Source organism: Petaurus breviceps, unplaced genomic scaffold (assembly GCF_028583685.1).
Source record: "Petaurus breviceps papuanus isolate PSGF00001 unplaced genomic scaffold, PetGlider_PUasm1.0 185, whole genome shotgun sequence".
NCBI classification, from domain to species: domain Eukaryota; kingdom Metazoa; phylum Chordata; class Mammalia; order Diprotodontia; family Petauridae; genus Petaurus; species Petaurus breviceps.
The window spans coordinates 15871865-15898989 of record NW_027185797.1 but is presented as its reverse complement, the minus strand read 5'-3'; the positions used below and the strand labels follow the sequence as shown (position 1 = coordinate 15898989).

Here is a 27125-nt window from a genome sequence, read left to right as displayed (position 1 = left end):
TATATATATATAAAATAAAAAATATATATAAATTCAGCATAGATAATGTGAATTTGTTGTTTTCTAAATCAGTATGTAGCCTGTAAGGATCAGAGGGCCTAATCCTTACTGTTTTAAAAAACATGTCTTATGCTCTAGGGCTTAAATTTTGAAAATCATTGCCAAAGGGGAAAAAAAGACACTCTTTATGATTTATAATTTGTATAAAATCTTGCTTTTATCCAATCGATTCACATGCCTGCACCTAAATCTCATGAAATCAAGTTATTTAGCAATTGGAAGATGTTTGTTAAAAACAATATTGTCTGACATAAAATTCTGCACAAAATTGGTGCCAGAAATCTCTTAGGTTTTCTGAGGCCAGGCACTACTCGCTATTACACACCAAAATTTTAAAAATCTTTGAAATTTCCTTAATTTAAGTAGAACAAAAGTAATCAACATCACTATACCAGATGCATTCTTCCTCCAGTGTTGCACAGGTAACTATTCTTGTTCTCGTTCTGAGAAAATCCATCAACTGGTATTTGATCGCATACTCTTTGAGTACAGCCACTGGAGAAGTTCATACAGTGTCCATTTGTAATGCAAATGGCACGCCCATTTGGATAATGCATGATGCCCCTCCCTTTGTACTGTCCACTGAGGTGATGCTGGCTCTCACTACTGGGATAAGGGCTGCTTCCGAGCCCTCTGCTACAATGGTTATGATTTAAATTATACTGCTCCATGCTCTTTGGAATCCTTTCTCCCCTCGGATGCTGCATGACATCAGTGGAGTTCTCTTGCTGCTCTTGGTTATACATAAAGGTGTCCTGATGGGCTCTGGTCACCATGCCAATGACTTCTTCCTTTGCAAAATCCGAAGGCGGAGGAGAGGGACTTTTCATGTTCTCCTGTTGCATCTGGGGTTTGGGTCGAAGCTGTTCCTGAGCCGGTGAGGTTGTCTGTCCATGACGTTCCACTAACGCTTCACTCTGCAAGTGACCACTGAACTGACTGGTCATCATGGTCTTCATAGCACTCTGCATTTCCATCAGCATCCTCTGTTTTTCACGTTTAGGAATTCGACCAAACCGAACAGCTGTTGAAGAGAAAGATACCTAATTCTTATTTAAAATATGGCTACTAAATCAAACAAAACAAAAATTGTTTTACATAGCAAGTTGCTAGTCATTTAATTGAGGACTATCTCTGTAGTAAAACACAGCATTCTAAGTTTGATGGCTACATAGTCAACGTTATATTTGTGTGTGTGTGTGTGTGTGTGTGTGTGTGTGTGTGTGTGTGTGTATACAGGTTAAGAGATATGACTTTGAAGGCAGGAAGATCTGGGTTCAAAAGTCCCAGCCCTAATATACACAGGATCTTGTGCTAGACACTTGACCTCTCAATACTCTAAGCACCTATAAGAAAGGGTGCTGACCTGCACTGGCTGAGGGAATGCCCTCAACGGGGAGTTCCCTCTACCAATAAGACATCAATCTAGTCTCTATCTCCTTCCCAAGCCTATATGCAGCATGAGTGGCCACAGCACTCAGAGGCCAGCGAAACGATGATAAAGAAGTCACCCTGCTCTATGCTCAAAGCCTTGTCAAAAATCTTCCCTTTGTCAAATCACATTAGTGAACTTACTCTTAATACCTAACAATCACATAAGCAACTTGTCAAGGAAGAAAATTTTTAAAAATCAATAAAAATTAATATCTGAACAGATACTTGCAGATTTTCATAAAAATTAATGGAGAAAAGTACGACTATTAATCTCCATTCTTCTAGCTACCACAGTTTTGGTGTCTACCCTGTGTTATAAGAGTCCAAAGAGCCTGAAGAGAAAAAAAGAAAAAGAAAAACTACTTCTATTCTAATGCCTACAACACAGACCAAAATTCAATATAGGTATTGAGTGAGAAGTTTCATTAATCTAAATGCAGTCACTGATATTATTAGCATTTTCAAAGAAAAATTTCTTGTTTTGTTTTTAATCAGACTTTACCTTCTACCCAATACAAGTACATCTCTTTCTTTACAAATTGTCACCTTTGTACTATCCTGGGAAGGGTATGAAACACCCCACACCATGTCTTCAACTAATCACACAGACACAGACAGACAGACAGACAGACAGACAGACAGACAGACACACACACACACACACACACACACACACACACACAGAAAGGAAGAGTTCTTTTAACTGATAATCCTACAGCATTCAATTGTCAAACTCTGTTCTTAAGATACTGCTTGATGCAATATCTCTTTTTATATTGCCAGAATACAAAGAAGGTCAGGGTAACCTGAGGATAGTCTCTGGTACAGTCCCATGGATTTTCCCAAAGCAACCCTACCAGCTATGAATTGGTAGAAAGTCCACGTTCCCTTCTCTGCCAGTCTACCCTAAGAGCTGAAGAGGAGGTGCCAGCCAGAGAGAAAACAAGCTCTCTGCAGAGAGAATATACTGACAATCCTGTGGATTACTATGCTCGTGTGTGACATCACAAAAACTATCTGGATCAGCTCCTGCAGATTACAGGAGTTCTCCCACGTTCTTTTCCACTTTATGTCTCCTTTCCAAATTCACCCAAAATCTAGCAATTCAAGTACATTCACATTAGAGTGGGTGAATAGAGAGACCAGGAGAGGAGTCCCAGGGGTCTGTGCAGAAATCAAGGCATGATGGCTGCGGGTTCCTTGACATAAACATATAAAGTATCTTTGCAACAAAGGCTCAAAGCTAATTAGAAAACAAGTTATTTGAGGAGAAGCCAACATAAAGTATATCTGGACAAAATCTAGCACAGGACAGGAAAGAGAGAAGAGAATCTGGACATTTCCACTTTCAAGAGCTAGGAGCCCTCAAAGACAGCAAAATGTGATTTTAGTAAGTCCCTGTATAACAGTGAAAAGGGATCAGAGGGCAAGGCTGGGTGGCCTACAGAGAATGCATGTCACCTTCCAGGGACGGAAGTCATGGGATTCTGGAGCTGGCTCCACACTTGGGGCACCTACCGTCTCGTGACATCCCAACAGACAGACACTTCTTAAAGCGGCACTGCTGACATCTGTTCCTGTTCATCCTCATGATAGAACAGTTCTCATTCTTCAGGCACTTCTTATACTGGATATTCTGCTGAATACTTCTCCTGAAGAACCCCTAAGAACAAGGAGACACAACAACCAGCTTTAAAAATCAAAATCTGTTCCTCCTTACAAGAACTTCAATGCTGATGCATGCTGGCTTTCATCAACATCCCGCTCAAATGTGTGTCTACAGCCTGGGGATTCTGTTTGGGGATGGAGGGAAATAGTAAGAGTGACTATACCATAACAATAGGAGCCTTCCTTTTTGCATCTACCCCATCCCCAGTCAGATGGCCCTGATCAGGGTGATATGTCTATGGTCATGGCAGGATATTTAAAGCCAACTATGCAGAGATGCCAGGAAATAGGTAACAGCGGTTTCCCTAAACCTCCTGGACCTGCTGAGCGCAACTGACACTGACTGTATATTCCAAATTCCCCTGCCTGTATGTCCTAAGTAGGTTAATGTGGTCCAACCTGCTCCATTTCCCTATTCAATTTTCCTAAGGAAAGAAAGATCCCAGAGGGTAGGTGGCTACAAACAGATCTGGGGTCTTTGTTTTGGATATTTTCTTTCACTTTTTTTCTATGCCTTTTTTTAATCTTTATTTATTTTTAGTTTTCAAGAATCACTCCCATATATTTCGAAATTTTTCCCCAAGACAACTTGCAATATGATATGGGCTCCACACATACATTCCTATTAAACATATTTTCACATTAGTCATTTTATTGGTTTTGTCTTTTTGCTGATTTTTCTGGTTTTGCTCTGGTCTCTGATAAATGGCTACAAAGCTTTCTTCATAAAAAAAGTTTAATGTGCTTAGTGACATACCTTAGGATCGTATCACCTAGGCTAACTCAGGATCATGGCACACAGTAGGCTTTGAAGTTGAAAACATGTTGATGCTCATCTAATGGAGCCAAGTAAAATCCCAGGAACATGGATCACAGTGTGGTATAGAGTCCAATGCCCTCCCCTGACAGGTGAGCAAACTCAAGCCCAGAGTGGTTCAGTGACCATGCTAACAAAGGCTGCACGGCAACAGAGGTGGCATCCAAACCCTGGACCTCTGACTTCCCACCCACTGCTCTGTGCTACCTACTGTGTCACACATTAATTAGCCCTGTACTGTTAGTGTATCAGAGTGTGGACAAAGAACTCAGACTTCTACAGTGCCAAGCACAGTATTAGACAAACACTAGGAACATGTCTCTTGACTGATTTTCAAATAGACAAAAGTTATTGTCTACGTTTTTTTAAATCTTTTTTACTTTTTTGACCCAGACCTGCAATTTCCTTGATATAGGAGCTCCCAGGAAGCAAATTACCTCTGTCAATTCAGATCAGCAGCAGCTCTTCTGCAACTCGGAGGCAGAGAGCTACCTGGAGTCCAGGAGGTGGGGGTACCCCTGAGGATCACACAGCTTGCGGGTGGGAGGAGAAGGATGTGGAATGCAGGACGTCCTGCCTCCAAGAAGGTTACCTCTCTCACTGTAGGTGTGACTTAAAGTTCAAGGATTTTATCACATTTATGACAACTGCCCACTTCTGGTATTTCACATGAGCATCAAGGACATTCCCAGCAGGAATTTAAATTTGCCAATGATAAGACTTCAGTCCTAGGCAAACAACTGCAGATCACAGGGGCAAGATTGCATTTTCCTCACCATTGGCCATTAAAGGCAAGTTAAGGGCTGACAAAGAAGTGGTATCTGGGAATAGCATCTTGATTTCTAGAACACAGTTTATAATACAGAGTTGACAGATTCCTGGCGAGAGATGGGGTACACCTAACCCTATTCTCACCTGGTGAGAATGTATTTGTCAGGTATCTTGCAAATGTAATCAAAAGGGCTTTACTCTTTTTTGCAGTGGCTAAGAATTGGAAATCAAAGGGATGTCCATCAATTGGGGAACAGTTAAACAAGCCATGGTATATGATTGTAATGGAATGTTATTGTGCTATAAGAAATAACATGGAGGATGATTTCAGAAAAACTTGGAAAGCCTCACATAACTAATGCATAGTGAACAGAACAAGGAGAATGTTGTACACAGTAATAGCAATATTGTTCAATGAAGAACTGTGAATGACTTAGCTATTCTCAGCAATACAATTATCCAAGACAATCCCAAAAGGACTATTGATGAAGCATACTATCCACCTCCAGAGAAAGAGCTGACACTGACTGAATACAGACTGAAGCAGGCTATTTTTCACTTTCTTTCATTTTTTTCTTTTATTCAAGTCTTCTTGTACAAAATGACTAAATTTTTTTTTTACATAATTTAATTGCACATGGATAACCTGTATCTCATTGCTTACCATCTCAGGGAAGGGGGTGGAGTGGGAAGGACAGAATTCAGAATGCGAAACTAAATTAAAATGTTTAAAAATTGGAAGGAAAAAGGGCTTTAAATTAAAAGGGATGGGGGAGGGAAAAGATTGTCTATTTTTATTCCCCAAGTTAGATACTATAAAGAGGCGCCACATAGAAGATAGAATTGCAGCTGAGATACTCAGAAATTCACAGAAGACAAATCCAAGAAAGAAGCAGTAGAAAAGGTCCATGGCCTCATATGTCTCTGCTGCAAGAAGCCACAATTGACTGCCCAGGTTATCATGCCACTAATGATGTGGGTGGAGTAAGGTCTGTGATTGGACTATAATTCTGGATGAGTATACCTCACAGGATAGTCAGCATTTACTGAGTACCTCCCATGTGCCAGAGGGATGACCCCAGGTGGTATATTAAGATGGTCTACTCATGTGAGGGAAACCCAGGAATCAGAGTGGAGAAGTATGACAAAGAGTATTTGACTGAAGGTGAAAGGAGGGATAAACAAGATCACCTGGACAGAGTTTGAGAAACAGACCCCAAGCTGGCACAGAGTCTTGCTAGAATAGTGATGAAGAACTTCAAGTATCCCAGATATCAACTGAAGCTCTCTCTCCCTTCTAAAAGCAGAACCACTAATCACTTCTTGAGTTTTCTAAGAAATAATTTCACCTTTCAAAAGGTGGAAAAATCAACTAGGGGAAATTCTTTTCTGGATATGAATCTTATTAACATAACAGAGAGGACTTCATCACTGGTGCTGAAATGATGGGAATCTTGGAGTGAAAGTAAACACTTAATCTTAGAATTTGTGAAAGAGGAGAAGAAATATAGAAATAGTTTACATGTGTCCTAGATTTTGAGAAAGCAGATTTTAAAGGGTTCAGGATCCCATGAACTAATATGCTTTAAGGGAAGTTAGCCCAAGAGGGAGGGAAGACGTTCAAGAAAGAAATTCCAAAGACACCACGAGAAATGATTCCAACTAGGAGGGACAACAGAATTTGTCTGAAGAGACAAGTATGGATGCCCAGTCATAAGAGAAGATGCAAACAAGACTGAATAGCAGAGGAAAAATGTAAAAGTGTGGCAAAGTTATGTAAAAATACTATCAGCAATGTCAAAGTTGAGAATGAGCTAAGGCTGGCAGAAGATGTTAAGGACAACAAAAAAGAGGGGGTTTGGCTATACTGGTAGAAAAGGCAGGATGAAAGAAAGAATAGAACCTTTGCTTGGGGTAGATGGAAAGTTGATAACTGACAAGAGAATCAGAGCTGCTCAATCATTATTGTGTTTCTGGCTTTTCTTCAAAGGAAAATGACCTTTACTGTGAAAATGACATAACAAAACTAACAGAATTGATACCCCAAATAAGGAAGGGGAGAGTAAGAGAGTGCCTGGATGCCCTGGATGAATTTACATCACTGGGCTCAGATTTAGCTCTATTTCCTCAGGGATGTGACTGTTGGGCCACTGTCCTGGATCCTGGGAAGATTGTGGGAAATGACAGAGGTGCCACAAGATCGTTTTTGGGTTGTTTCAGTTGTGTCCAACTCTTCGTGACCCCAAAAGATACTGTAGTGGTTTGCCATTGATTTTTTCAACTCATTTTTACAAATGAGGAAACTGAGGCAAACGGGGTAGAGTGACGTGCCCAGCGTCACAAGGTTAAAAAAAAAAAGCGTCACACTAGTAAATATCTGAGGCTGGATTTGAACTCAGATCTTCCTAACTCCAGGCCTGTGCCCTATCCACTATGCCACTTAGCTGCCCCAAGGTCAGAGAAGGGAAAATGTTATCAAGTTTTCAAATAAGGGCAGAGATGTAGGTTTAGCTGAATATGATAAGACAAAATTCAACAGGTTAAGAGGAAAATCTCAGGGCACAAAAAAATCAGCTTCACAGAGAAGCCCAAAGAACTTCTAAGAGGAAAGGCCTGGGGTGTGGGTGGATGCCAGCTTCAGGGGTCAGCAGTGGGATATGCCACATCTTTTATGAAGCTCATGAGATCTTAAACAGCACTTAGCAGGACAGAATGTCCAGAACTAGGGAGGTGGGAGTCCTGTTTCATCCTGCCCTACTCAGACTTTGGACCACTGTGGTCAGTTCTGGATCCCCTGGTCTAAGGACACATAAGCTGGAGAGTGTCTGGAGGGCAATCAGGAGGAGGGCCTGGAATCTGTGACATAGGAGGATAGTTTAAGAAACGGGGTATGTTTTGACTGGAGACAAAGGTTTAGGTCTGGTAACTGTCTTCAAGTACGTGATACTGTCCTATGGAGATGGGATTTGACTTGCTTTATTTGCCCTCAGGGCACAGAAACAGGCACAGCAAGAGGGGGACGTGGCAAAGAAGCAGACTCAAGCTTGATGTCAGAAAAAATCCCCAACAATTCAGGCTGTCTGAAGAGGGAGGGTCTGCCTGCTTCCAGAGAGGCCATCTTCAAACAGAGGCTGGACAACCACTTGTTTGGCACAGGACAGTACCCCTCTGCCCAGAGAAGAGCCTGGAGCTAAAGGAGTTTTTCACAGACTCTCCATCAAGACAGGCCTTTTCTCACTGCAGTTTCTCCAGCTACAAAACAAAAAGCAGTGAGACTTGGCTTTGCTGTTAACTCTATTTACAAATAGAATCTTTGGAAATGGTAGAAATAAAGGTGCTGAATTAGTTAAAAAAAAAAAATAACTGGCCAGATTTAGGTAACCAACCTCGAAACTGCTCAGGAGCCACCCAAGATAAGCTCTCCTGTCTCAACCTGTGAACTCATCATCTGGCTGGCACACTTTGCCAAATGTGACTATTTCTGTTTGAGGTTCTAAACCCGAATGGAGCAGAGTGTGTGTCTGGTCTGTGTGTTTCTTTCAGGCTCCTTTGATGGACAAGCCTTTAAGAGAAGGAAGATATTCCTCCGCCCTCACTCACCCAGGTAGGGTCAATGTCACTTCCCAAAGTGCAGCAGAGGAGGATCGATGGAAGAATCTGGTTCCAAGATTTAGGACCTTCATTTTTACAAGTGACAATCCACCATGCCTTTCTCCAGAGCCGATCAAGTCTGATGAATTGTGCCCAATTATCCCAAGATGAATTTAGTTTGGGTTTGTTCCCTCTCCACATAGCACAGTGATACATTTCACTCAGTCACAGCAGTAAGGTTTGGGGTTTTACTTGTTAGAAACAGTCATGAGGGAAGAGGGATATTTTCACAAAATTAAGAATCAGATTGTTTAAAACAAGATGTTTTTGCACTGCAAAATATTTTAGGCTTACAATTCATAAATAAAAGGGAGCAGTCACTGTTTCTTTCTTTCCCATGCAGGGAGTCAAGCGTGACCGACCCCCCAGTGCCCACCACTCTGAACACAGACCCACCAGCACAAGGAGAACTGTAGCATGCGTTACCTTACAGCCTTCACAAGCATGAACTCCATAGTGGAATCCTGACGCCACATCCCCACAGACTTTACACAGTAGAACCATACCACTGAATTCTAGGGCACAAACAGACAGCAGGTGAAAAGCTGATGCAAACACTTCACAGAGTTCAGAATTTTTTTTGCAATCAACTATTTTGATCCCATTCAACTTGAAATCATCAGCTGCTGGAGGGGACAAAATAAACCTCTGCTTTTAAAATTAAATAGTAATTTCTGTAACAAATTCTCAAACCCAAAGGTATCATATGAGGTTTTGCTTTCATGATGACATTTTGTGAAACTGCCAAAAATATATCCTACAGCTCTGATTTCTTGAGCTATAATATGAAAACATAGCCCTTTGTAATGGTTGGTTCAACTATACTATTACTTGAAACCCTATGGGTTGAAAGGGCTCAGGAAAAGTTTTAGATGAAAAGAAGGTAGTAGCAAATAACTAGATGGGCTAACTCAGACAAGGGCAGGCTGGCAGGGTTATAAGACCATGAAGCTTATGACCTCATCCAGGAGAGGCCCTAAGCTGCACCGAGGAACAGGACCAAAGCCAGCATGCGATAATGACTGTCAACTCTGGTGACGGCCAAAGAGGGGCTGATTAAAGCCAGTGAATACAACAGTCTACAGAATGACACAAGGTGTGAGGGGTGACCAGGCGCTGCATGTGGCAGCAGGTAAGGCCAAACCAACTGTTAAAATCACTTACTTGTTGCCCCTGCAGGACCCTTAGTCATGCCGGTAACACTGGATTTGCTGCTTTTCACAGGGCCGTCTGCCCGGTCGCTCTTCGAGGCGCCTTCAGCATTACTGTTGCCATTGCAATCTGATGACACAGAGCTGTTTGGAGAGGATGGGACTGAAGAAGGAGAGGACTGGAAGCTGCTCTCTGAACCCTCGCTATGACAAGACGCAGGGCTGGAGGCTGAGCTCGAGGAGCTGATATAGGCAATCACACCTCCTGGAAGGAACAAAGAAACTTACATGATGAGTCAATCCTCCAAAGGTGCTCCCATGGGCAATGTCCTAGAGGACAGGGATCTAAGAAATCCTCACCAGGGACAAAATCAAGATTCCTCAATACTTGGGAGTGAGTGAGGTGCTTGATCAATCCTATAACAAGGAGGCTAAAGTCCATGTGGTGCAGGACACCCTTCCCAGGCAGCAGGAGACAGAAGGCCCCCAAGACTTTAAGTCTCCAGGTGTCAGGAGAATGCAGACTGCTGGACATGGGATCTGAAAGACCTCAGTTTAATTCCAGCCTCAAACAACTCCTAGCTGGGTATGCCTGAGCCAGTCACTTATACTGCTCACCCTCAAGTTTCCTCACCTGTAAAATGTAGCTAATAACAGCACCGAGTAGGGACCAAGGAGATCACATACAAATGTAAACTTCCAAGCACAATGTAAATCCTATTTTTAGTATCATTACCACCATATCTAAACCTAGAAAACTCCTCCGAATGCAAATCTTTCCTGAGACCGGGTCAGCAAAAGTGGTGACAAAGGCGAACAGCTGCCAGTACATAACTGTATCAGTAGGGCTATGATGCTGCTGGTCAGAGGAAAGCCTTGAAATCACCCATTCTTCCGGAGGCCAACATTGGACCCAATGACAGACCTAGAGCAACAAGTGCTTTGAGAGAGGACAACTCCTCAACAGAGAATTCCACCTGGAAATAAATACCTGCTGGGAGCAGCTAGAAAGCAGCAGTGGAAAAGAATGTGCTTATTTGGGATTCTAAAGGATCAGGAATTTAGAAAGGGCCTTGGAGAAAGAACTGTTAACTGGAGGGTTTCTGGCTTTCCAAGAGTTCAGTCTTGTTTTTTTTTTTTTTTCTGGCTTTTCAATAAAACTTTGCTTTCGCTTTAATAGCTGAGGATTTGAAGGTGAGGAGTTAGCAGCACCATACATTCATTTTTAAAGCCCTCACTTCCTTCAAAGGTCACCCCAAGCATCTCCTACACAAAACCTTTCCTGATTCCCTCCACTACTAGTACACCAGCATCTACTCTGTATATACTTTAATAGACACATTCTATCTCCCCAATTAGAATGTAAAGTTCTTGAGGGCAGGGAGTATTTCACATGTCTTTGTGTCTCCTGTCACCAGAATAGGGCCTGATAGAGAACCTTAATAAAAGATTGGGATGAAATATAAAAGGATAATGTGCAATAAAGTAACTCTCTCTGTGCCCCACTGTTCCCTTACATAAACCAGGATGATGTATTCTGACACCACGTTCTAACATTAACAACAGACAAGTAATTCCAAGTATATGCTGAAATTAAGACTAAAAGACAATTCCCTTCTTTCTGCTCCCAGCCCCAACAAAGCCACCATGGAGTTAGTTCAACAGCAAGAACCTTTTTGCTGGTTTTATGCAGGCATACACAGTATAAAGGAGACCATGTTTTCTGTTTTCAGAAAAAAGAAATTAAAATCCTGAATGACTACTGTTCTGAATGAAACACCACAACTGGAATCAAGGAAATCTGCTCTTCCTCCCAATGTAGACCCCTCTGTTAATATACTGATACTCATTAGAGAAGTCTAGAACAAAGAGCTCTGTACCTTACAGCCTTCACAAGCATAAACTCCATAGTGGAATCCTGACACCACAACCCCACAGACTTTACACAGCAGAACCATGCCAATGAATTCTACAGCACAGATCCTACATATCTTCTAGCAGTTTGCTAAAAGAAAAAAAACGAGTCAAGAGAACAAACCTGAAGAAGCACTCTCTAAGTGATGACAGCAACAGCAATAGTTACATGACTACTCATTTACTCCCCAATCTTACTACGTCATCCCAGCATCCAAAGATGCCACCGTCTGGTTTACACATACAGTTCCTACTAACTCCCTCTTAGGAGGGTCAACAACAATGATACAACAGTAATAGAAGCTGGAGACAAATCTGCCACATTCATAGAGAGATCACCAAAGAGCCCTCACAGCTACAGAAACAGAACCTTCACACACACACACACACACACACACACACACACATTCTGCCAACTCCTAACTATTCCAGCTTCTTAGGACCAAGAACTTAAAGGACAGGAAGCAGGCCTCAGTCAAGAAGCTCATAGGGTTATAAACAGAAAGCTGAAAGGAACCTTGGAGGGATTCAAGTCCAACCTCTTCAATTTACAGTTGAGGAAACTGAGGACAGTCACACGCCTGGCAAGTGTCTGAGAAAGTATGTGAACTCACTTCATCCAGACTCCAAGCCCAGAACGCTATCTACTGCACTACACAGCTACCTCCTGGTCTATTTATTTTTCTACCTGCTTTATCTATTAAAATAATAAGTCTTTGAGGACTGCAGTGATAGTTTATTTACTCCTGAATTCTCATCCTATCAAACAAAGCACTGAACAATTTTTAGTTATGGGTAAAGTTTTTTTTTTAAACTTCATTCATTAAAAAACAACTTGTTTTGTCCAAAAAGCTATTTACTGAATCATTATATCTGTTCTACTTTTCTAGCAATTAGAACTATCCTAAAATAGAATGGCCTGTGACTGGAACAGGGAACTGCTGAAGATCTTAAAACAATTGCTAGATGCTCCTTTTAGGGGCAGCACACAGATTCTCAGTCTGCTATGGATAAGTCTAGATGGTCTCAGTGAAATCCCATGATTCTGAAACTGACATGACGGATATTATTTTCCCCACCATTATTTTTAATGCTATGTCTGAAGTGAATAAATGAGCATTAGCTACATCACAAACTGAAATTTTGCCAAGGTTCTAGATTAATTAAAACCATAGTCATTCTGCTTGATTAGTTCTGTTACCCCATGAGTTGAATGGACACAGGGGTTGACCTAGATTTTTCTGAATAATGTTTAGCAGACCTTTCCCCAGATGGCTGGCTGTCTTATTCAATGATAGAAATGCTCCCAAGCCCCTGTACCTACAGAGGCAAAAGGGATCTATTGTCAAACGTAACAGTAATTGCTCAGAAACCAATGGACCTGGCAGATACAAAGACTTTGATTTGGAGGAAGATTCTTTTTTCTAATCTTGAGAATTTCATTTGATAATTGATGAGGTAAACTTCAGGTAGATTTGAGTTTCTACAGGTTTTAACATTTCTTAATCTGCCTAATACATTTGTAAACCTCATAGCCCAAACAATCCAGGAGAGAACTAGAGCTGCAACCACTGTTCTGCAGGGTTTAAAAAAAAAATTAGTTCATGGAGGGTGGAGGGGGAGGTAACACACGACATGGACAGGGCAGGTAGAAACAATGCTTCGTGCCTAACCTCTGAATTGGTGAGTGGTGTGGCAGGAAGAGCCCTGCACTGAGTCGGGAGAGATGGGCACCAAGCAGCTGCAGTAGCAGCTTTCATCCTAGGTAAGTCTGGCCAAGCTCTCGGAGCTTTCATTACTTGACCTGTTAAACGAGGAGACTGGATGATGCTCTCTACAATTCTAAAAAGCCTGATGTGATCCTTAAGATTTTGAGTTTCACCTCTCTACCTGGGCCAGTCATTTCCATGACCAGAGAGAATGAACTCTAAATTCTATTCAACAATCACATCAGCCAAAACTGAGCAAGATGGTAGACTATTCCGTAAAACACATGTTAATCACTAAGAACACTGCAATTCTCACAGGGTATTAGCTTTTACCCTGATGCTAATCAGTACTTCAAAGCGGCTCCCAGACCTGGACATTCTCCTGACAGCACCTCTGGTTTCTTGAGCAGTTTCATCTCCATTGACCGTGAGATACCCTTAACATAAAATGACAAAACAGAAGTACTACAAGGGAGATCCCATCCTTTGCCTCTCAAGCTGGTGCTCATCCCCCTGTACAACCTGAGACTGTTCTACTGGGGACCACAGGCAAGCTGACCAACCTAGTATTTAACAGTCAGAATAGCCCAAAACTCTGACCTGCTACTAACCTGCTAACTCTACTAGTGACTGCAGACAGATGAGAGTCCCTTCAGTCTTGCTCACAAATAGCAAACACCAAGAGAAAATTCCTTTTATTAATGTGGCGATCAACAATCCTGGTCATTCAGTTGAGATACCAATTCAAATGATGGTAGCTAACTTAGATAAGAAGTGCAAAGATGCTCAGGTCTTCGACACCAAAGTAATACCTTTCTTAAAATAAATGGCAGTGGGTATTTTGTTTTTGTTTCTGCTTCCTGCCTTTGCCTATGTCTCAAAAACAGTACATACTCCATAATTATTTAATGAATGGACATAAGAATACTTTCCTGGGAAATAGATAAAACTCCTTGTTTTAATACTTTATCAAATGAATTATAAAAAGCACTTAGCTACAAGAGAGTAGGGGGAAGGGGATGAGAGGCAGGATGATGGAAGGGAGGGCAGGCTGGGGGGGAGGGAAGTTGGAAGTACCCACTTTTGAAAAGGGACAGGATCAAAGTAGAGAATAGAACAAGTGGGAGGTGGGATAGGAGGGAGGGAAATATAGTCATTCTTTTACAATATATCTACTACGTTAATGCTTTGCATTAGCTACACATGTACAACCTATACTGAATTGCTTATCTTCCCAGTGAGGGTGGGTGACAAGGGAGGAAGGGAATGAATCTGGAATTCAAAGTTTTAAAATCAAATGTTTAAAAATATATATATATACTATTATTAATATTATTTTACATGTATTTGGAAAATAAGATATACAGGCACTGGGGCATAGAGATCCACCATGCCCTACTGTAAAAGTCGAAGGGGGTATGGGAGACAGCAGACTGGAGGAGGAGATATCCAGTGGAATCGCTATTTTGAGGTGGTGGGTAGGGGAAAAACAGGGAGAAAATTTGTAACTCAAAATCTGGCAGAAATAAATGATGTAAATCAGAAGTTAATAAAGCATTTGAAAAATGGAAAAAAAAATAAAAAGCACTTAGCACAGTACCTGGAACATAAATGCTATATTAATGCTTTTTTTTCCTTTATCTTACTATAGAAATGTGGTTGTTCCTAAATGTGAGACATCATTATTCTCAAAACAGGAAAGAATGACAAAATATGGACAATTTCTAGTTAATACATCAGTGTATACTAAGAAGGAAAGGAAGAAAAATAGCATTTGACAAACATTACCCAATATAACTGGCCTGAAAAAAACTGGGTTCAAGCCTTACCTCTAATATACCTTGTCTTCTAAGACCATAAATTACAGAATAGCTGCTAATATTCATTGGTCACAAGTCTAGTGCAAAAATAGTAATAATTGAAATCTAAAGCTCGCCTAGAACATCTCATTGTGAACCTTATAAAAACCTTTAGAGTATGCCCATTTTTCCAGATAAGTAAACTAAGGTTGAAGAGACTAAGCAACTTGTCCGTAGTCACACATATTACACACAGAAGATTTAAATGTAGGTCTTTCTGACTCCCAATGGAGCACTCTATCCATTAGGTCATCTTTTTCTGAATAATACTTGGTTTCTTAGGCTGGAGGCCAGGAACCTCTTTAATCCCTAATGCAGTTAAAAGAATAAATAGCAGAAAGCAATGTGGTTGCAATGCTAGCAATTAAACAAAACACAGTAAAGTACAGGTCGTTCCTTGATAATAGGTGTTATCACTTGTCCAACAAGCAAATAACTCCTTTGAAAGCTTAAGGGAAACAAAAAGAAGTTACAGGAAAACAAAGGTTAGGCCAGACAGTACTCCACACTGGCTGCCAGATGGTGTTGCAAACCCAGCACAGTGTGGTTGCCTAGGACAGAGGTGTCAAACACCCTAGCCAGCAGATGCAGCCCAGGACACTCCCAAGGGCTGCTGGAACCAGATTAGAATATAATTGATAAATATTTAACAAAAAAACCACAATAAATATAATATTGCATATTAAAACTAAGTCAATATGTGCTGGTTTCTTCTGAGTTTGACACCACTGGTCTAAAGGAAGTTTAGGAGGGATTGAAAGGACAAAGCAACTTTAAGTATATCTAGGTAAGTAGGAGTTTCAGAAGATCACAGGCCATTTTTATCAATGCAGCAGTTGTAAACTAGATGCTAGTCTCTCTGGGAGTACCTACACAGAATAATAAACATACTAAAATAACAGAAAAGATAACCTATTTCAAGCCCTTTATTTTAGAAGGAAAGGAAAGTTCTCACTTTTAAGATTACTTATTTTTAAGTAATGACACAGCACTAGTTAGAAACTCAACTCTTCATGAGACAAAAGAATTTCAGTGGTTTTCTCTTCATCTACTGAATTTGGTCAAATTCCCATATACAGTATTACAAGAAGTTTCTACAGTTATGTTATAATAAACAAATACTAAAACTATAACAGATTACTATTTATTTGGGACAGCTAGATGGTACAGTAGATTGAGCACCAGGCCTAGAATCAGAAAGAACTGAGTTCAAATCTGGCCCCAGACATTTACTAGCTGTCTGACTCTTGGCAAGTCACTTAACTCTGTCTGCCTCAATTTCCTCATTTGTAAAATGAGCTAGAGAAGGAAATAGCAAAGCACTCCACTATCTCTGCCAAGAAAACCCTAAATGGGGTCACAAAGAGTAGCGACACAACTGAAAAACTGTTTATTTCACTAAATTTTCCATTTATCTGGGAACATTTACACTTTCATGACAGAAAATATTAGCTGATTTCATGCTACCCTTATTCTTTTTTTCAAAAGGGGAAGAGGTTAAGGAGGTAGCCATTCAGAGTACAACTTAATTTACTTAATGCTCTGAGATGGGAAAATCTCAGGCTCTACAGTTTCTCTAAACATTTTTCTATAAAACTTTCCCATGCACTATCTGCCACTAACTACAATGGTACTTGGGTAGACGCTTCATTTTATTAATGTACTTCCTCCATGAATACTAATAGAAACACTTTTCCTTTGCATCCTAGTACAACTCATCTTTCACAGAAGATCTCTTCAACACAATGGAGGCCTTGGTCTGTCTGTCTGTCTCTCTCTCAAATTATCATTTCTGGGGTACTAAAACATTATGCACTATCTACTGTCTCATTCTGGCACCATGACCAGCTCACGACATATCAATCTTCCTATATGTCTGATCATACACATAAATACACAAAAGAGTTATAATTTCATCAGTATGGGAAACTCCCAGTGTGGGAACTCCTAGAGCTGAACCTGACTATAAATTCATGTAGGTAAGTCCTAAGTAGTTAGCAAAGGCACATAGAAGCACAGACATATAAAAAAATTGTATAATATATACTTATGATAGTCTGGATGTGAGCTTTTTATCTACTTCATTTCCAGTGGGGAAGATTACACCAATGTCACACAATGTGAGTATCTTTCATGGGGGAAGTCTATACAGTGTTTCAGAAAGCTGTGGGAGTATGCAAATTTGGAAAAACCTTTGAGATCAACAAAGATTCTTTTGTTGGACTTTGTAACCTTCCAGAATACCAAAAAACAATCAAATATGTTTTCCTGTTCAACACCTCATTTAAGAGTAACATATGGCAGAACACCTAACAAAATTCTCTAAGATCACATTTTTCATCATCTTGTATAACTTTACATATATGTGGGAGTTACTTTGAGTAATATTCTTAGTTGCTTTAAAAGCATTTGACTATATAAACAAAATGCTAGAGAAGAAAGTATGTGAGTTGGGAGCTGCTTACAACTTAGCCATCACTTTTGTGGGGGGGATGGGGGGCGGGGAAGGCAAAAGCATCCTCCACAATCTTCTCCATTAGTTCAATCTTGGAAATATCTTGAGAAGCCATCCTTCACCATTTTTAAAGTTGTGTCCCCTCCTACCTTTGGCCAGGTCCATCTGCTCTGTCAAAATGCTTGAGTATCACTCCACTTCCTCACAGAGTACAATGGGTACCATACTGGAAGAGTCAAAAAGGGGTGGTTCCTCTAGCACCACTGTTACATCAGAGTGATATAACAAGGCTTGTAGATTCCTTCCATTTGGGGTCTGTCCATTCTTCACTAGTTTATCTGGAAGTGCTTTAGGGGTGATATGGCTCAACTGAATCTCATGCTTAATTCTCAACAGGCATTATTTCCTCAACTATTTTTCATTTCAGAGAAAACTGGGACGATCTTTATAAAACTGATACAGAACAAAGGAGGACTAGAGCAATTTATACTGTGATAATATTATAGAGAAAAACAACTTTGAAAGATTTTAGAATGCTAATTAATGCAATGGTAAACTGTGAGTCCAAAAGAATGAAGATAAAACATACCATTCACCTCCTGTCAGAAGTTGATGAATGTAGAATGCTTAAAGACACATATTATTTCAGATAAAGGTCATGTGAGGATTTGTTTTTAACCATATACTGAAGGATTTGCTTTTCAGGTTTGTTTTCTGGTTTTTAAATTTGATCATTTTGGAATTGGGGAAGGAGTTGGAGGGACAAATCAATTTGAAAAGTTACTTGTTATTTGAAAAATTAAAAATTGACTATTAAGAAAAAAAGTCACACACACCCTCAACCCACCCACTTGGATGCTGAGTTAATTACAATTTCCTTTGTTCCTCAATTATTATCCTTAGCAGAGTCTCACAGGCATTTGCCTTTTTCAGAATATAATCCATACATCCTGGATGCTAATTCCATTTCTGAGAGACAGTCCCCAACATCTTTAGAAGATAGAGGAAAGATGTAATTCCTATTTCTTTTCCTCTTTAATGGGCCTTTACTAATTTCTACATCAAATTCAATCAACACGCTCTCAAATGCAATTACCTTTAGTAAGAAATTATTGTATATTTTTGTATTGTATATTATTGTTGTTATATATTTTTGGTTTTTGTATTATATATTATTGTAAATCATTGTATATTAAAAATACAATTACTGTGTGTAAAACATACACAATAACAACAATGTAAACGAGAGGAGCGACAACCAAACAAAAATGAAAGTTGCAAAATCACAGAGAACAGGCACGGATCAAAAGGGCCCATAAGAGCACATGCTCACCCCACTCCCTGGCAGAGGTGGGAGGCCCACAAGGGCTACACATCACATAGATTTTCAGACATTTTTGTCATTTTAATCAGTGTCATATGAATCAGCTGAATTTTTTTTCTTTTTTTTTTTTTGTCTTTTAAAAAAATACTATTTCTTACATGGGATGGCTCTCTAGAAGGGAAAGGGGGAGATATACTCAGGAAAGTATGTCAATGTTTAAAAAACAAAACATTAATAAAAATATATTTTAAAAAATTAATACTGTATATAAGAATAACTTAGAAAATTATCTACAATATTTCATGGAATTATTCTGCAAAACTGATTAACAAGTGTTGCTGGGGTGCTAGTAGTAAGTATACAGTCAGTCATTTGTTTAAGAACTAGATTGGGAAGGATTATGGGAGCTACATAAATAAGGCAGACCACCCTCTCAAGAGCTCTGCAATCAAATCTTTATCTCTTGAAAAGTAGAGCAGAAAACTATCAGGAGAATCGTCTATTCCAACCACCTTTCTATGAAGAGCTGTTTGCCATGTAGACTCCTTTCCTATCCCACGAGGCAAGGAGCATGATGGGCCAAATGGTTCTAACGATAAGTTCTAAAATGGCAGAACAGTCTGGGGTGAATGATAGCTAGTCATGTGCTTTTGTACAAAAAAAAAAAGTGTTTCCCCTCTAATTTTCAATACAGAATTGTTGTCAGAAGTCAGAAGGGCCTGGGTCTGAGTCCTAGATCTGCTATTTGCAGTATGAGTTATTCTAGTCATGTCCTTGAACTTTCATGGGTCTCCATTTCCTTAAGCCTGAAATGAGGAGGCTACAGGAGAAATGACCTCCAAGGCCCAATCTCCTCCTTCCCTCTGCTCTCACAAGATGAGCAGGCCCCTCTTACCAAAGCTACTAACCACTGTTCTGGCCCTCATACCCTTCTGGGGGAATATACTATTTCAATCCCACCCTCTCTCACCTTCAATTTCTATCAACTGATTTCTTCTCCTATGCCTAGAAATATTGAGGTATCCTAATTGGAAAAAAAAAAAAACCCTGAAATCTATCTTTGATCTTCACCATTCTATTTGAGATGAGTTCTCCTTGTGGTCACCAATGACCTCTTAATTAACCAAATACAATGTTCTTGTTCTCCTAAGCAGGCTAAGTCATTGGACACAGCTGACTATCACCCTCTCCAACTCAAGAAACATCTATTAAGCACCTACTTATCACAACATCTCCTCTAGGGACTTGACATACAAAGACAAAAACATATCAAGTAATTTCAAGAAAAGAACATTAACACCTGGGATTTGAAGGAGCCCAGAGCGCATCCCAGAGAGGAGAGACCCACCGCCCAACCACCTGGATAAAGGTGCAGAGGTTAGCAGATGAAATAACGTGAAGAGTTAACAACTAATAAACTGAGTTGACTCAAGTGGTGAGTGAAGGAGAATAATATAAGAAAACTGGAATGATGGGTGACAATTTCAGGGGGCTTTACAGGCTGAGCTCAGGATATTGTTTTATTCTAAAGGCAACAGATAAACTTTGAATAGGGAAAGGATATGAGTCAAATCTTGTTTTAAGATTATTTTAACATCTGTATAATACATAAGGTGGATTGGAGAGAAGGGCAACTGAAAACAAGAAGACCTGGTCATTTGACTTCTTCTACCTGTTTACTCCTCTGCCTCCTGCACTAATTCCCCTTCTTTCTTCCCCCTAACCATGGCATCCCACAAGGGCAGTCAGTCCTCTTCCCTTCTCTCTACACAAGGGAGAGATCTCTTGGCAACTTCATACACACCCATAGCTACAATTATCACCTCTAAGCAGATGACTCCCAATTCTCCAGACTGAGAAACCTCCCTATTTCAGCTGCCTGCTGTCCTACTTTCTCAAATTCAGCATGTTAAAAACAGACTCATCACTTTCCTCAAAAAAACAAAAAAAAAAATCTTCTCTTGCTTCTCACTTCCCACTTTCTATTGATGGTACCACTACCTACCAACAGTCACCCAGCCTTTCTTCAAACTCATCCGCACATCTAATGTTACCTCTTCAAGCCCATCCATCCCCTTTCTTGACATTCCCAATGGCATGACCCCCAGACCAGATGATATGTAATAAAGTCAGTCTTCAGATGGAAACCCTAGATCACTGCTCCCCTGAGCCTACCAAACAAGTGATACAGCCCATGGTCAGATATTCATGGACCTCCATGATGTGACTTCAACCTTAAAGGATCATCAGATTATAGATTTGAAGCTGGGAGGAACCTTCGATGCCATGATGTGCACACCATCTTCATGTTACAGATGAGGAAACAGAAGCAGAGGCACTTAAGGGATTTGCCCAGGGTCACACAGCTGGTGTCTGCGGTGAGACTTGAGCCCAGGTCTTCCTGACTCCAACTCTGTGAATTATAAGAACCTACCATTTCACCTTATATCCTATTACTATCCTTCCTATACCCCATATTCCAGCCAATCACCATCACCCATCCCCATACTCTATGCCTATTCCCCACCATGTCTTCCTGTGGAGGTCCTTCCCTTCCTTCAAAGCCCAGTTCAGGCGACACTTCCTCCAGAAGTCTTAGATCTGCCAGCTCAGTGACTTCTCCCTCCTCCCATGTCTCTAAGCACCCCGGTCTTAGCACTTTTCAGATGCTGCCTTGAGTTACTGTTGTTAGTGTTTTTGCATCTTACTTCCCTGCTAAATCAAGCTCCCCCCAACACATGTCCTTCATTTTGTTCCCTGGCCAGTGCCTTCTATGTTTGATAAACTGAAGAGGAAAATTGTGTTGAAGAACTCAACCAACTCTAAGTCTGGATAAGCCCCCCTTGCGTCTCTAAAGTAAAAAAGGAGCCGGGCCAATGCCTCATTAGCTAGTCTACTTCTACCTGCAAGAAACTCAGCCACTGAGCCAGGCCCAGAATCTCTGGCTTACCTCCAACTTTTAGGGAGGCAGTCCTAACATCCCAAATTTACTGGAGGGCATTGTACAATGAAGGAAACTGAGGTCCAGAGACACCACAGCAGAAGAGTTCCCAGAGGGACAGAGAATCCAAGGTCTACTCAGGCACAAAAGAGAAAGAAGAGCTATGAGCTGTGACTCAAACAGAAGTACTCTTAACTCCAAATGTAGGGAGTTTTCCTCACTATCTTAGGGTCAAAAATAAATATTTAATTTTTATTCATGTGCACACTCTTTTCATTCAAATCATTACAACTTGTCATTATTATTTGCTAAAACTTTACTATTATTTACTAAAAAAAACTCAAGGAAAACAAAATCATAGAAGTAAAACTTCAACCATATTTAAAGCATCATGTTATTTGTTTTCTCTATAATACAAATGACTAAAAGTTAGGGAGCATGTTAATTAATACTGCTAATTCAGGAGAAAGACCAAAATTCTGGAGTACATGCATCCTATATTTTTACTGGCCAATTAGAATTTTTCCACATTTTTTCATCTATTTTTCTAATTATATGTAAAAGACTGCTAGAACTTCTGGCACCAAGGTTGAACAGTAATTAAGTTGGTAATTATAAACAGAATTGCTTTCATCTTCCATTTCTGAAATATGGGGCCTGAGACTGCTCCCATGGACCCTATTTGAGAAAAGAAGACAAAAGCCAACTAAATTTTTAGCATAATAGGTCACAATAGCCTTCCACTTGCTACATTTCTATGATTACTATAAGGAACTCTGTGTCCTGGAGGACAGAACTCAGTTCCCTGCCTTCTATTTTCACTCCATCTCTTCTCCAATCCAACACTGCTTGTTTGATCAACTGACCATGTCTAACCAGAGGTTTCCTCATCCCTAAGTCTATCTCGTTGTTTCTTTCTGTAGCATTTCTTTATTTAATGTTTCAGTCATTCAATGCCCCCAGTTTAAAAAAAAAGATGCTGCAGCACAATGGCAAATAATATCTGTAACAAAAATTCTCTTTCAAATTATGCTTTCTCCTATGCTACAATTATTTCCTTGACAATCCTACTCAAAGCTTATTTGTGGTTAAAAAGATATCTATTTGTCAAAGTCTGGATGGATCTGTGTCCTCCCTGATGTGGCTACTTCTTCCAATGGAATAAGACCCACCCAGGTCCTCACATGCCAACCATGTCCTGCCATAGATCCTCCATGGTGGATACATCCAACATCCTGGGATCTGCTCCCCTCAGTCTTCTGACACTGCAGAGAGTTGAAATGACTGGGCCATGGCCTCTCCTAGTAATAATCTCTCTAATACTATCCTGGATGCTCTTTCTCCTGTTACTCAGTACTTCAGGGATGATATGACCATAATCTGCTTGTGCCCACCATGGGTCTTTCCACTGTCTTCTGGTTAACATTATCACTTTAATTCCATAGCATTCCATCACCTACATCCAAACAGCACCAGTAAAAGAAACTTAAAGTTAAAAAGATGAGTCTTTGCTATCAGATCTCAAGCTAAGCTATATAAAAAGTAATCATAAAAGTTGATCAATGAAACAGATGACATAAACAACTGAATAGGGTAGTCAAGTATTGAATAATCCTAAAGACTCCAACTAATAGAGCAAGGACTCTCTCTCTGACAAAAACTGATAAAAGAAAAAAGCATTTTGATAGAAATTAGGTTTAGTTCAACACCTTACACCATATATCATAATAAGCTCCACAAATGGATACATAATCTAAATACAAAACATCACAGCACTGGGGGGAAAAAAAGAATTTAAGGAGATACCTTGATCAACCCTGGATAGGAGAAAAACTCTCAAGTAAACAAGAGGTAGACCTCATCAGAGATGATAAATTGGTAGCTTTCAATTACATGAAATTGAAATGACTGAACAAAATCAAGAACTATAATTAGAATACAGTTAAGAGGGGGAAAATATTTCAGTAAATATCTGATCAAGGTTTGATATACAAGGAACTGATACAAACACAAAAGAACAAGAGCCATACCTCAAAAACATCTGTAGTTAGTAGATGTGAAAAAACTCTCTTCAAAAGAAGAAATGCAAGCTATCAACGATTACATGAAAGAATAATCAAAATCAAGAAAAGAATCACAAGTGAAAACAGCTGAGGTTTCACCTTGAACCAATCAATTGACAAAGCTGACCAAAAAAATCAAAACTCGAAATATCCTCAAGGCTTTGGAAAGGCAGCTCTGTGGGTAGAACTGTGAGCTGGTTCAATCTGAGAAACAATTTGGAATTATAGTAAAAAATTTCTGCACATGCCCTTTGACCCAGTGATACCACTAGGTATGCACTCCAAGGAGATTAAGGACAGAGGAAAAGGTCCCATAAATGTAAGATTAGTTATAGTAGCTCTTTTTGGAATGCCAAAACATTATAGAGAAAAGAGACATCCATCGAGTGGAGAATGACTTAACTGTGATATATGAATGTTATCTATGTTGGAGATATGATCTACAAATGAAACAAAGAATACAAAGAATTCAGAGAAACTTAGGAAGACGCACAAATTGATGACAGTAAAGGAAGCAGAGCCAGGACAACAGTTTACACACTAACCACAGTAACGCAGAAGACAAGATTGCAGAATGCCAACACAGTGACCAATAATGACTTCAGAGAGTCGATGGTGAAGCACACCTCCTACAAAAGGAGCATTTTCGGACGTGGCCAACATATTTTGTTCTGGTAGATTGTACTTATTTATCCAATTGTGTGGGTGGGGAGAGGGCTGTCAATAGGAATCGATAATGATAAAACAGAAGGAAAAAAATCACTAACGAAGGTGCTGAACTGCATTGGGAGAGGGAATTTCCTCACCAAGGAGTTCCCTGCACCAAGGAATCACAGAACTAGGCTGATTATCTATTCCCTTCTTCAAGAAGAGAATTGGGAGACATTCGAAAGAATCAACACTAACTTTTTTTAATGAAATTAAGACTCATCCAGACAAGAAATTACTAGTACACACAAGGGCATCATTCCCAGGTCAACTGTGTGTACAATAAGACCACCTTGTGGGAACAAACGTCAAAATTATCTGCAAAGAAACACTAAAAAACGAGACACACCATATAACTAAAGGGACCTGACTCAAATAAATAGGCTGTTGAAAAGAAATCATGGGAAATGCATTTTTCTTAAAAGACTGTAATACTTGCACAGGGCAATGACGAGGATTCTAACCAAGTCACTTGTTTGTGCTTGTCAACTGGTCACACCAGCGAGCTGCGGGTCAGGGACCAGCTCCTGGGCTGGGCCCCGCTCCCACCACGCCCAGCCCCTCTGACCACGGGGTCCCACTGGGTCTGTCCTGCATTCTCTTCACTTGCTGATCTCCGCGGCTGCCACGGATTTAATTATCACCTCCAGGACGAGAATCTCCCGCTGCCTTTCAGACCCCCTCAAACTCGAGGTGTCCAAACTGAATTCGTCACCTTGCCCCTGCCCCCGGCTCAGCTGTCCCTGCGGGGCCCGCCACCCTCACAGCCCGGGGGTCACCCCGACCTCCCCCTGCGCGCTCTCTCCCCCACGGCCCGCTGCCGCGCCCCGCCCCCCCAGCACTCCCGCAGACTCGGTCTGCGGGGGACGCCCTCACGGCCCCACTCCCTTCACCAGCCCGCAGGGGCGGGGCCTATGTGCCCGCGGCCCCACAGGGGCTCTCATGCCCGCCCGGGGTCCCCACGGGCCGCAGGGGCCGCTCAGGTCGGAAGAGAGGTTCGAACTGGGGAGCATGAGCATCAGCCGGGGAGACTGAGGCACGGGGGGGGGCGGGGGCGGGCGGCGCCCGGCGCACTGCGGTCTCCCTCACGCGCACTCCCGCACTCGCCCCCGGCCCGGCCGGAGCTCCGCCCCGCCCCTCGCGAAGCCTCCGCAGTGGGCCAGCCTGCCCGCGGGGCGGGGGGCGGGGGCCGGGGCCGCGTCATCCTCGGAGCGCTCCAAAGGGGTGGGGCCGGCCTCTCCCCGCCCCCCTCCCGGGCCGCGGCCCCGCCCCCACGTGTCCCTGCGGCCCCGGGGAATGTGGGTCAGGGAGCCCGGCGGCCTCACGTGTCCCCGCCCGCCGCCGCCGCCAGGGCCCCCATTATGTAATGCCGCGTCACGGACTCCCCGGGCCAACCCGCGGCCGCGCGCCGCCGAACGTAAACACAGCGCGCACGTGGCTCGCGCGGTCGGTCCATGTGAGGGGGGGGCCGAGCCGGGCCGGGCCGCTGGGGGAGGGGAGAGGAGGGGGGGAAAAGAGAAAGGCGGGGGGACCCCGCGCCCCCGACCCCGGCTCTTACCCGCATTCACCTCCATGGTGCCCCGGCGGCCCGTCCCGGGCGCTTCAGTCCTGCGTCCTCCCGGGCCCGAGCAGGAGGAGGCGGCGGCGCCGGCGGCTGCAGGCGCCCTTCATGGGCCGGGCGGGCGCCCCGGGACCGAGACCGGCGGGCAGGGAGGAAGCTCCAGGGGCCGCCCGCGCCGGGACCGGGCAACAAAGGCGGCGGCGGCCGAGGAGAATTCCTGCAAAGCTGCGCAGCGCGGAGGGGAGAGGAGGGAGAGAGCGAGGAGAGCGGCGCCGGCGGCCGAGGAGCTGAGCGCAGGGAGCCGAGGGGGCCGAGCGCGGGGAGGGGAGGGAGCGGGCACCACGGGGAGGGGCGGGCGTGGACAAGAGGGGGAGGGCGGGCCGGCGCGCGGCACGTGACCCGCGCGCGCACACCCCCGCGCGCCCCTCCCCCGCCCTGCGCCGCAGCCACCTCCTCTTCTCCCTCCGCCCCTTCTCGCCCCCTCCCCACTTTTTACCCGTCCCCTTCCCGGCGCTCTTCCCCAGGTGGCCCTCGGGCAGAGCTCTGGGAGCCGCAGTAGGAGCGCCTGTGCGGCGGCCGTCTTTCCCTGTGTGACCCCACCCCCACCCCAGGTCACTCGGCCCCCAGGACCCATAATCCTGATCCGTAATGTCGGGGGCTTGGCCTGCCAGCTTCCTCCCCGTTATCGGTCTCTGACCCCGGGATCTTCTTCCAGTCCTCTTTTCTCCCTCGGCTTCAGTCCTCTTTCCCCGGCACTGGCCCTGCCCCCATCCTGACATGTCCCCCTCCCCTCCTCCGGGGTCCTGCAGCCCCAGGATCCCCGCCTGGCCTTCCTCTGGGGCGCGCTGTGTCTGCGGCCGCACTGACCGAAGGTCTGGGTGGCCCAGAGGCCGCACCCCCCTCGGGGAAGCGGCCCCTACCGCCGGGCAAGCCGGGGAGGAGAGGGGCGGGGGAAGAACACCCCCCCGCCAGTTGTTTCTATTGCATGCGCTCGGAGTCCTGCGAGCTCCTGTCCTGGAGCTGGTCCTTATCCTTCCCC

At 42.7% G+C, this 27125-nt stretch overlaps 1 protein-coding gene across 1 annotated transcript in view; it reads right to left on the bottom strand.

The window, feature by feature from the left end:
• Positions 1-26400, bottom strand: part of NR1D2 (nuclear receptor subfamily 1 group D member 2) — a 55790-nt gene extending 29390 nt beyond the window's left edge. Inside the window, exons 1-5 of the mRNA XM_069088491.1 lie at positions 26084-26400; positions 9566-9817; positions 8828-8916; positions 3013-3157; positions 453-1084 (exon numbers count right to left, since the gene is read on the bottom strand). Coding sequence (XP_068944592.1) covers positions 453-1084; positions 3013-3157; positions 8828-8916; positions 9566-9817; positions 26084-26099 — 1134 coding nt within the window. The 5' untranslated portion in view covers positions 26100-26400. The remainder of the gene's footprint in view (positions 1-452; positions 1085-3012; positions 3158-8827; positions 8917-9565; positions 9818-26083) is intronic.
• Positions 26401-27125: the final 725 nt, after the last annotated feature.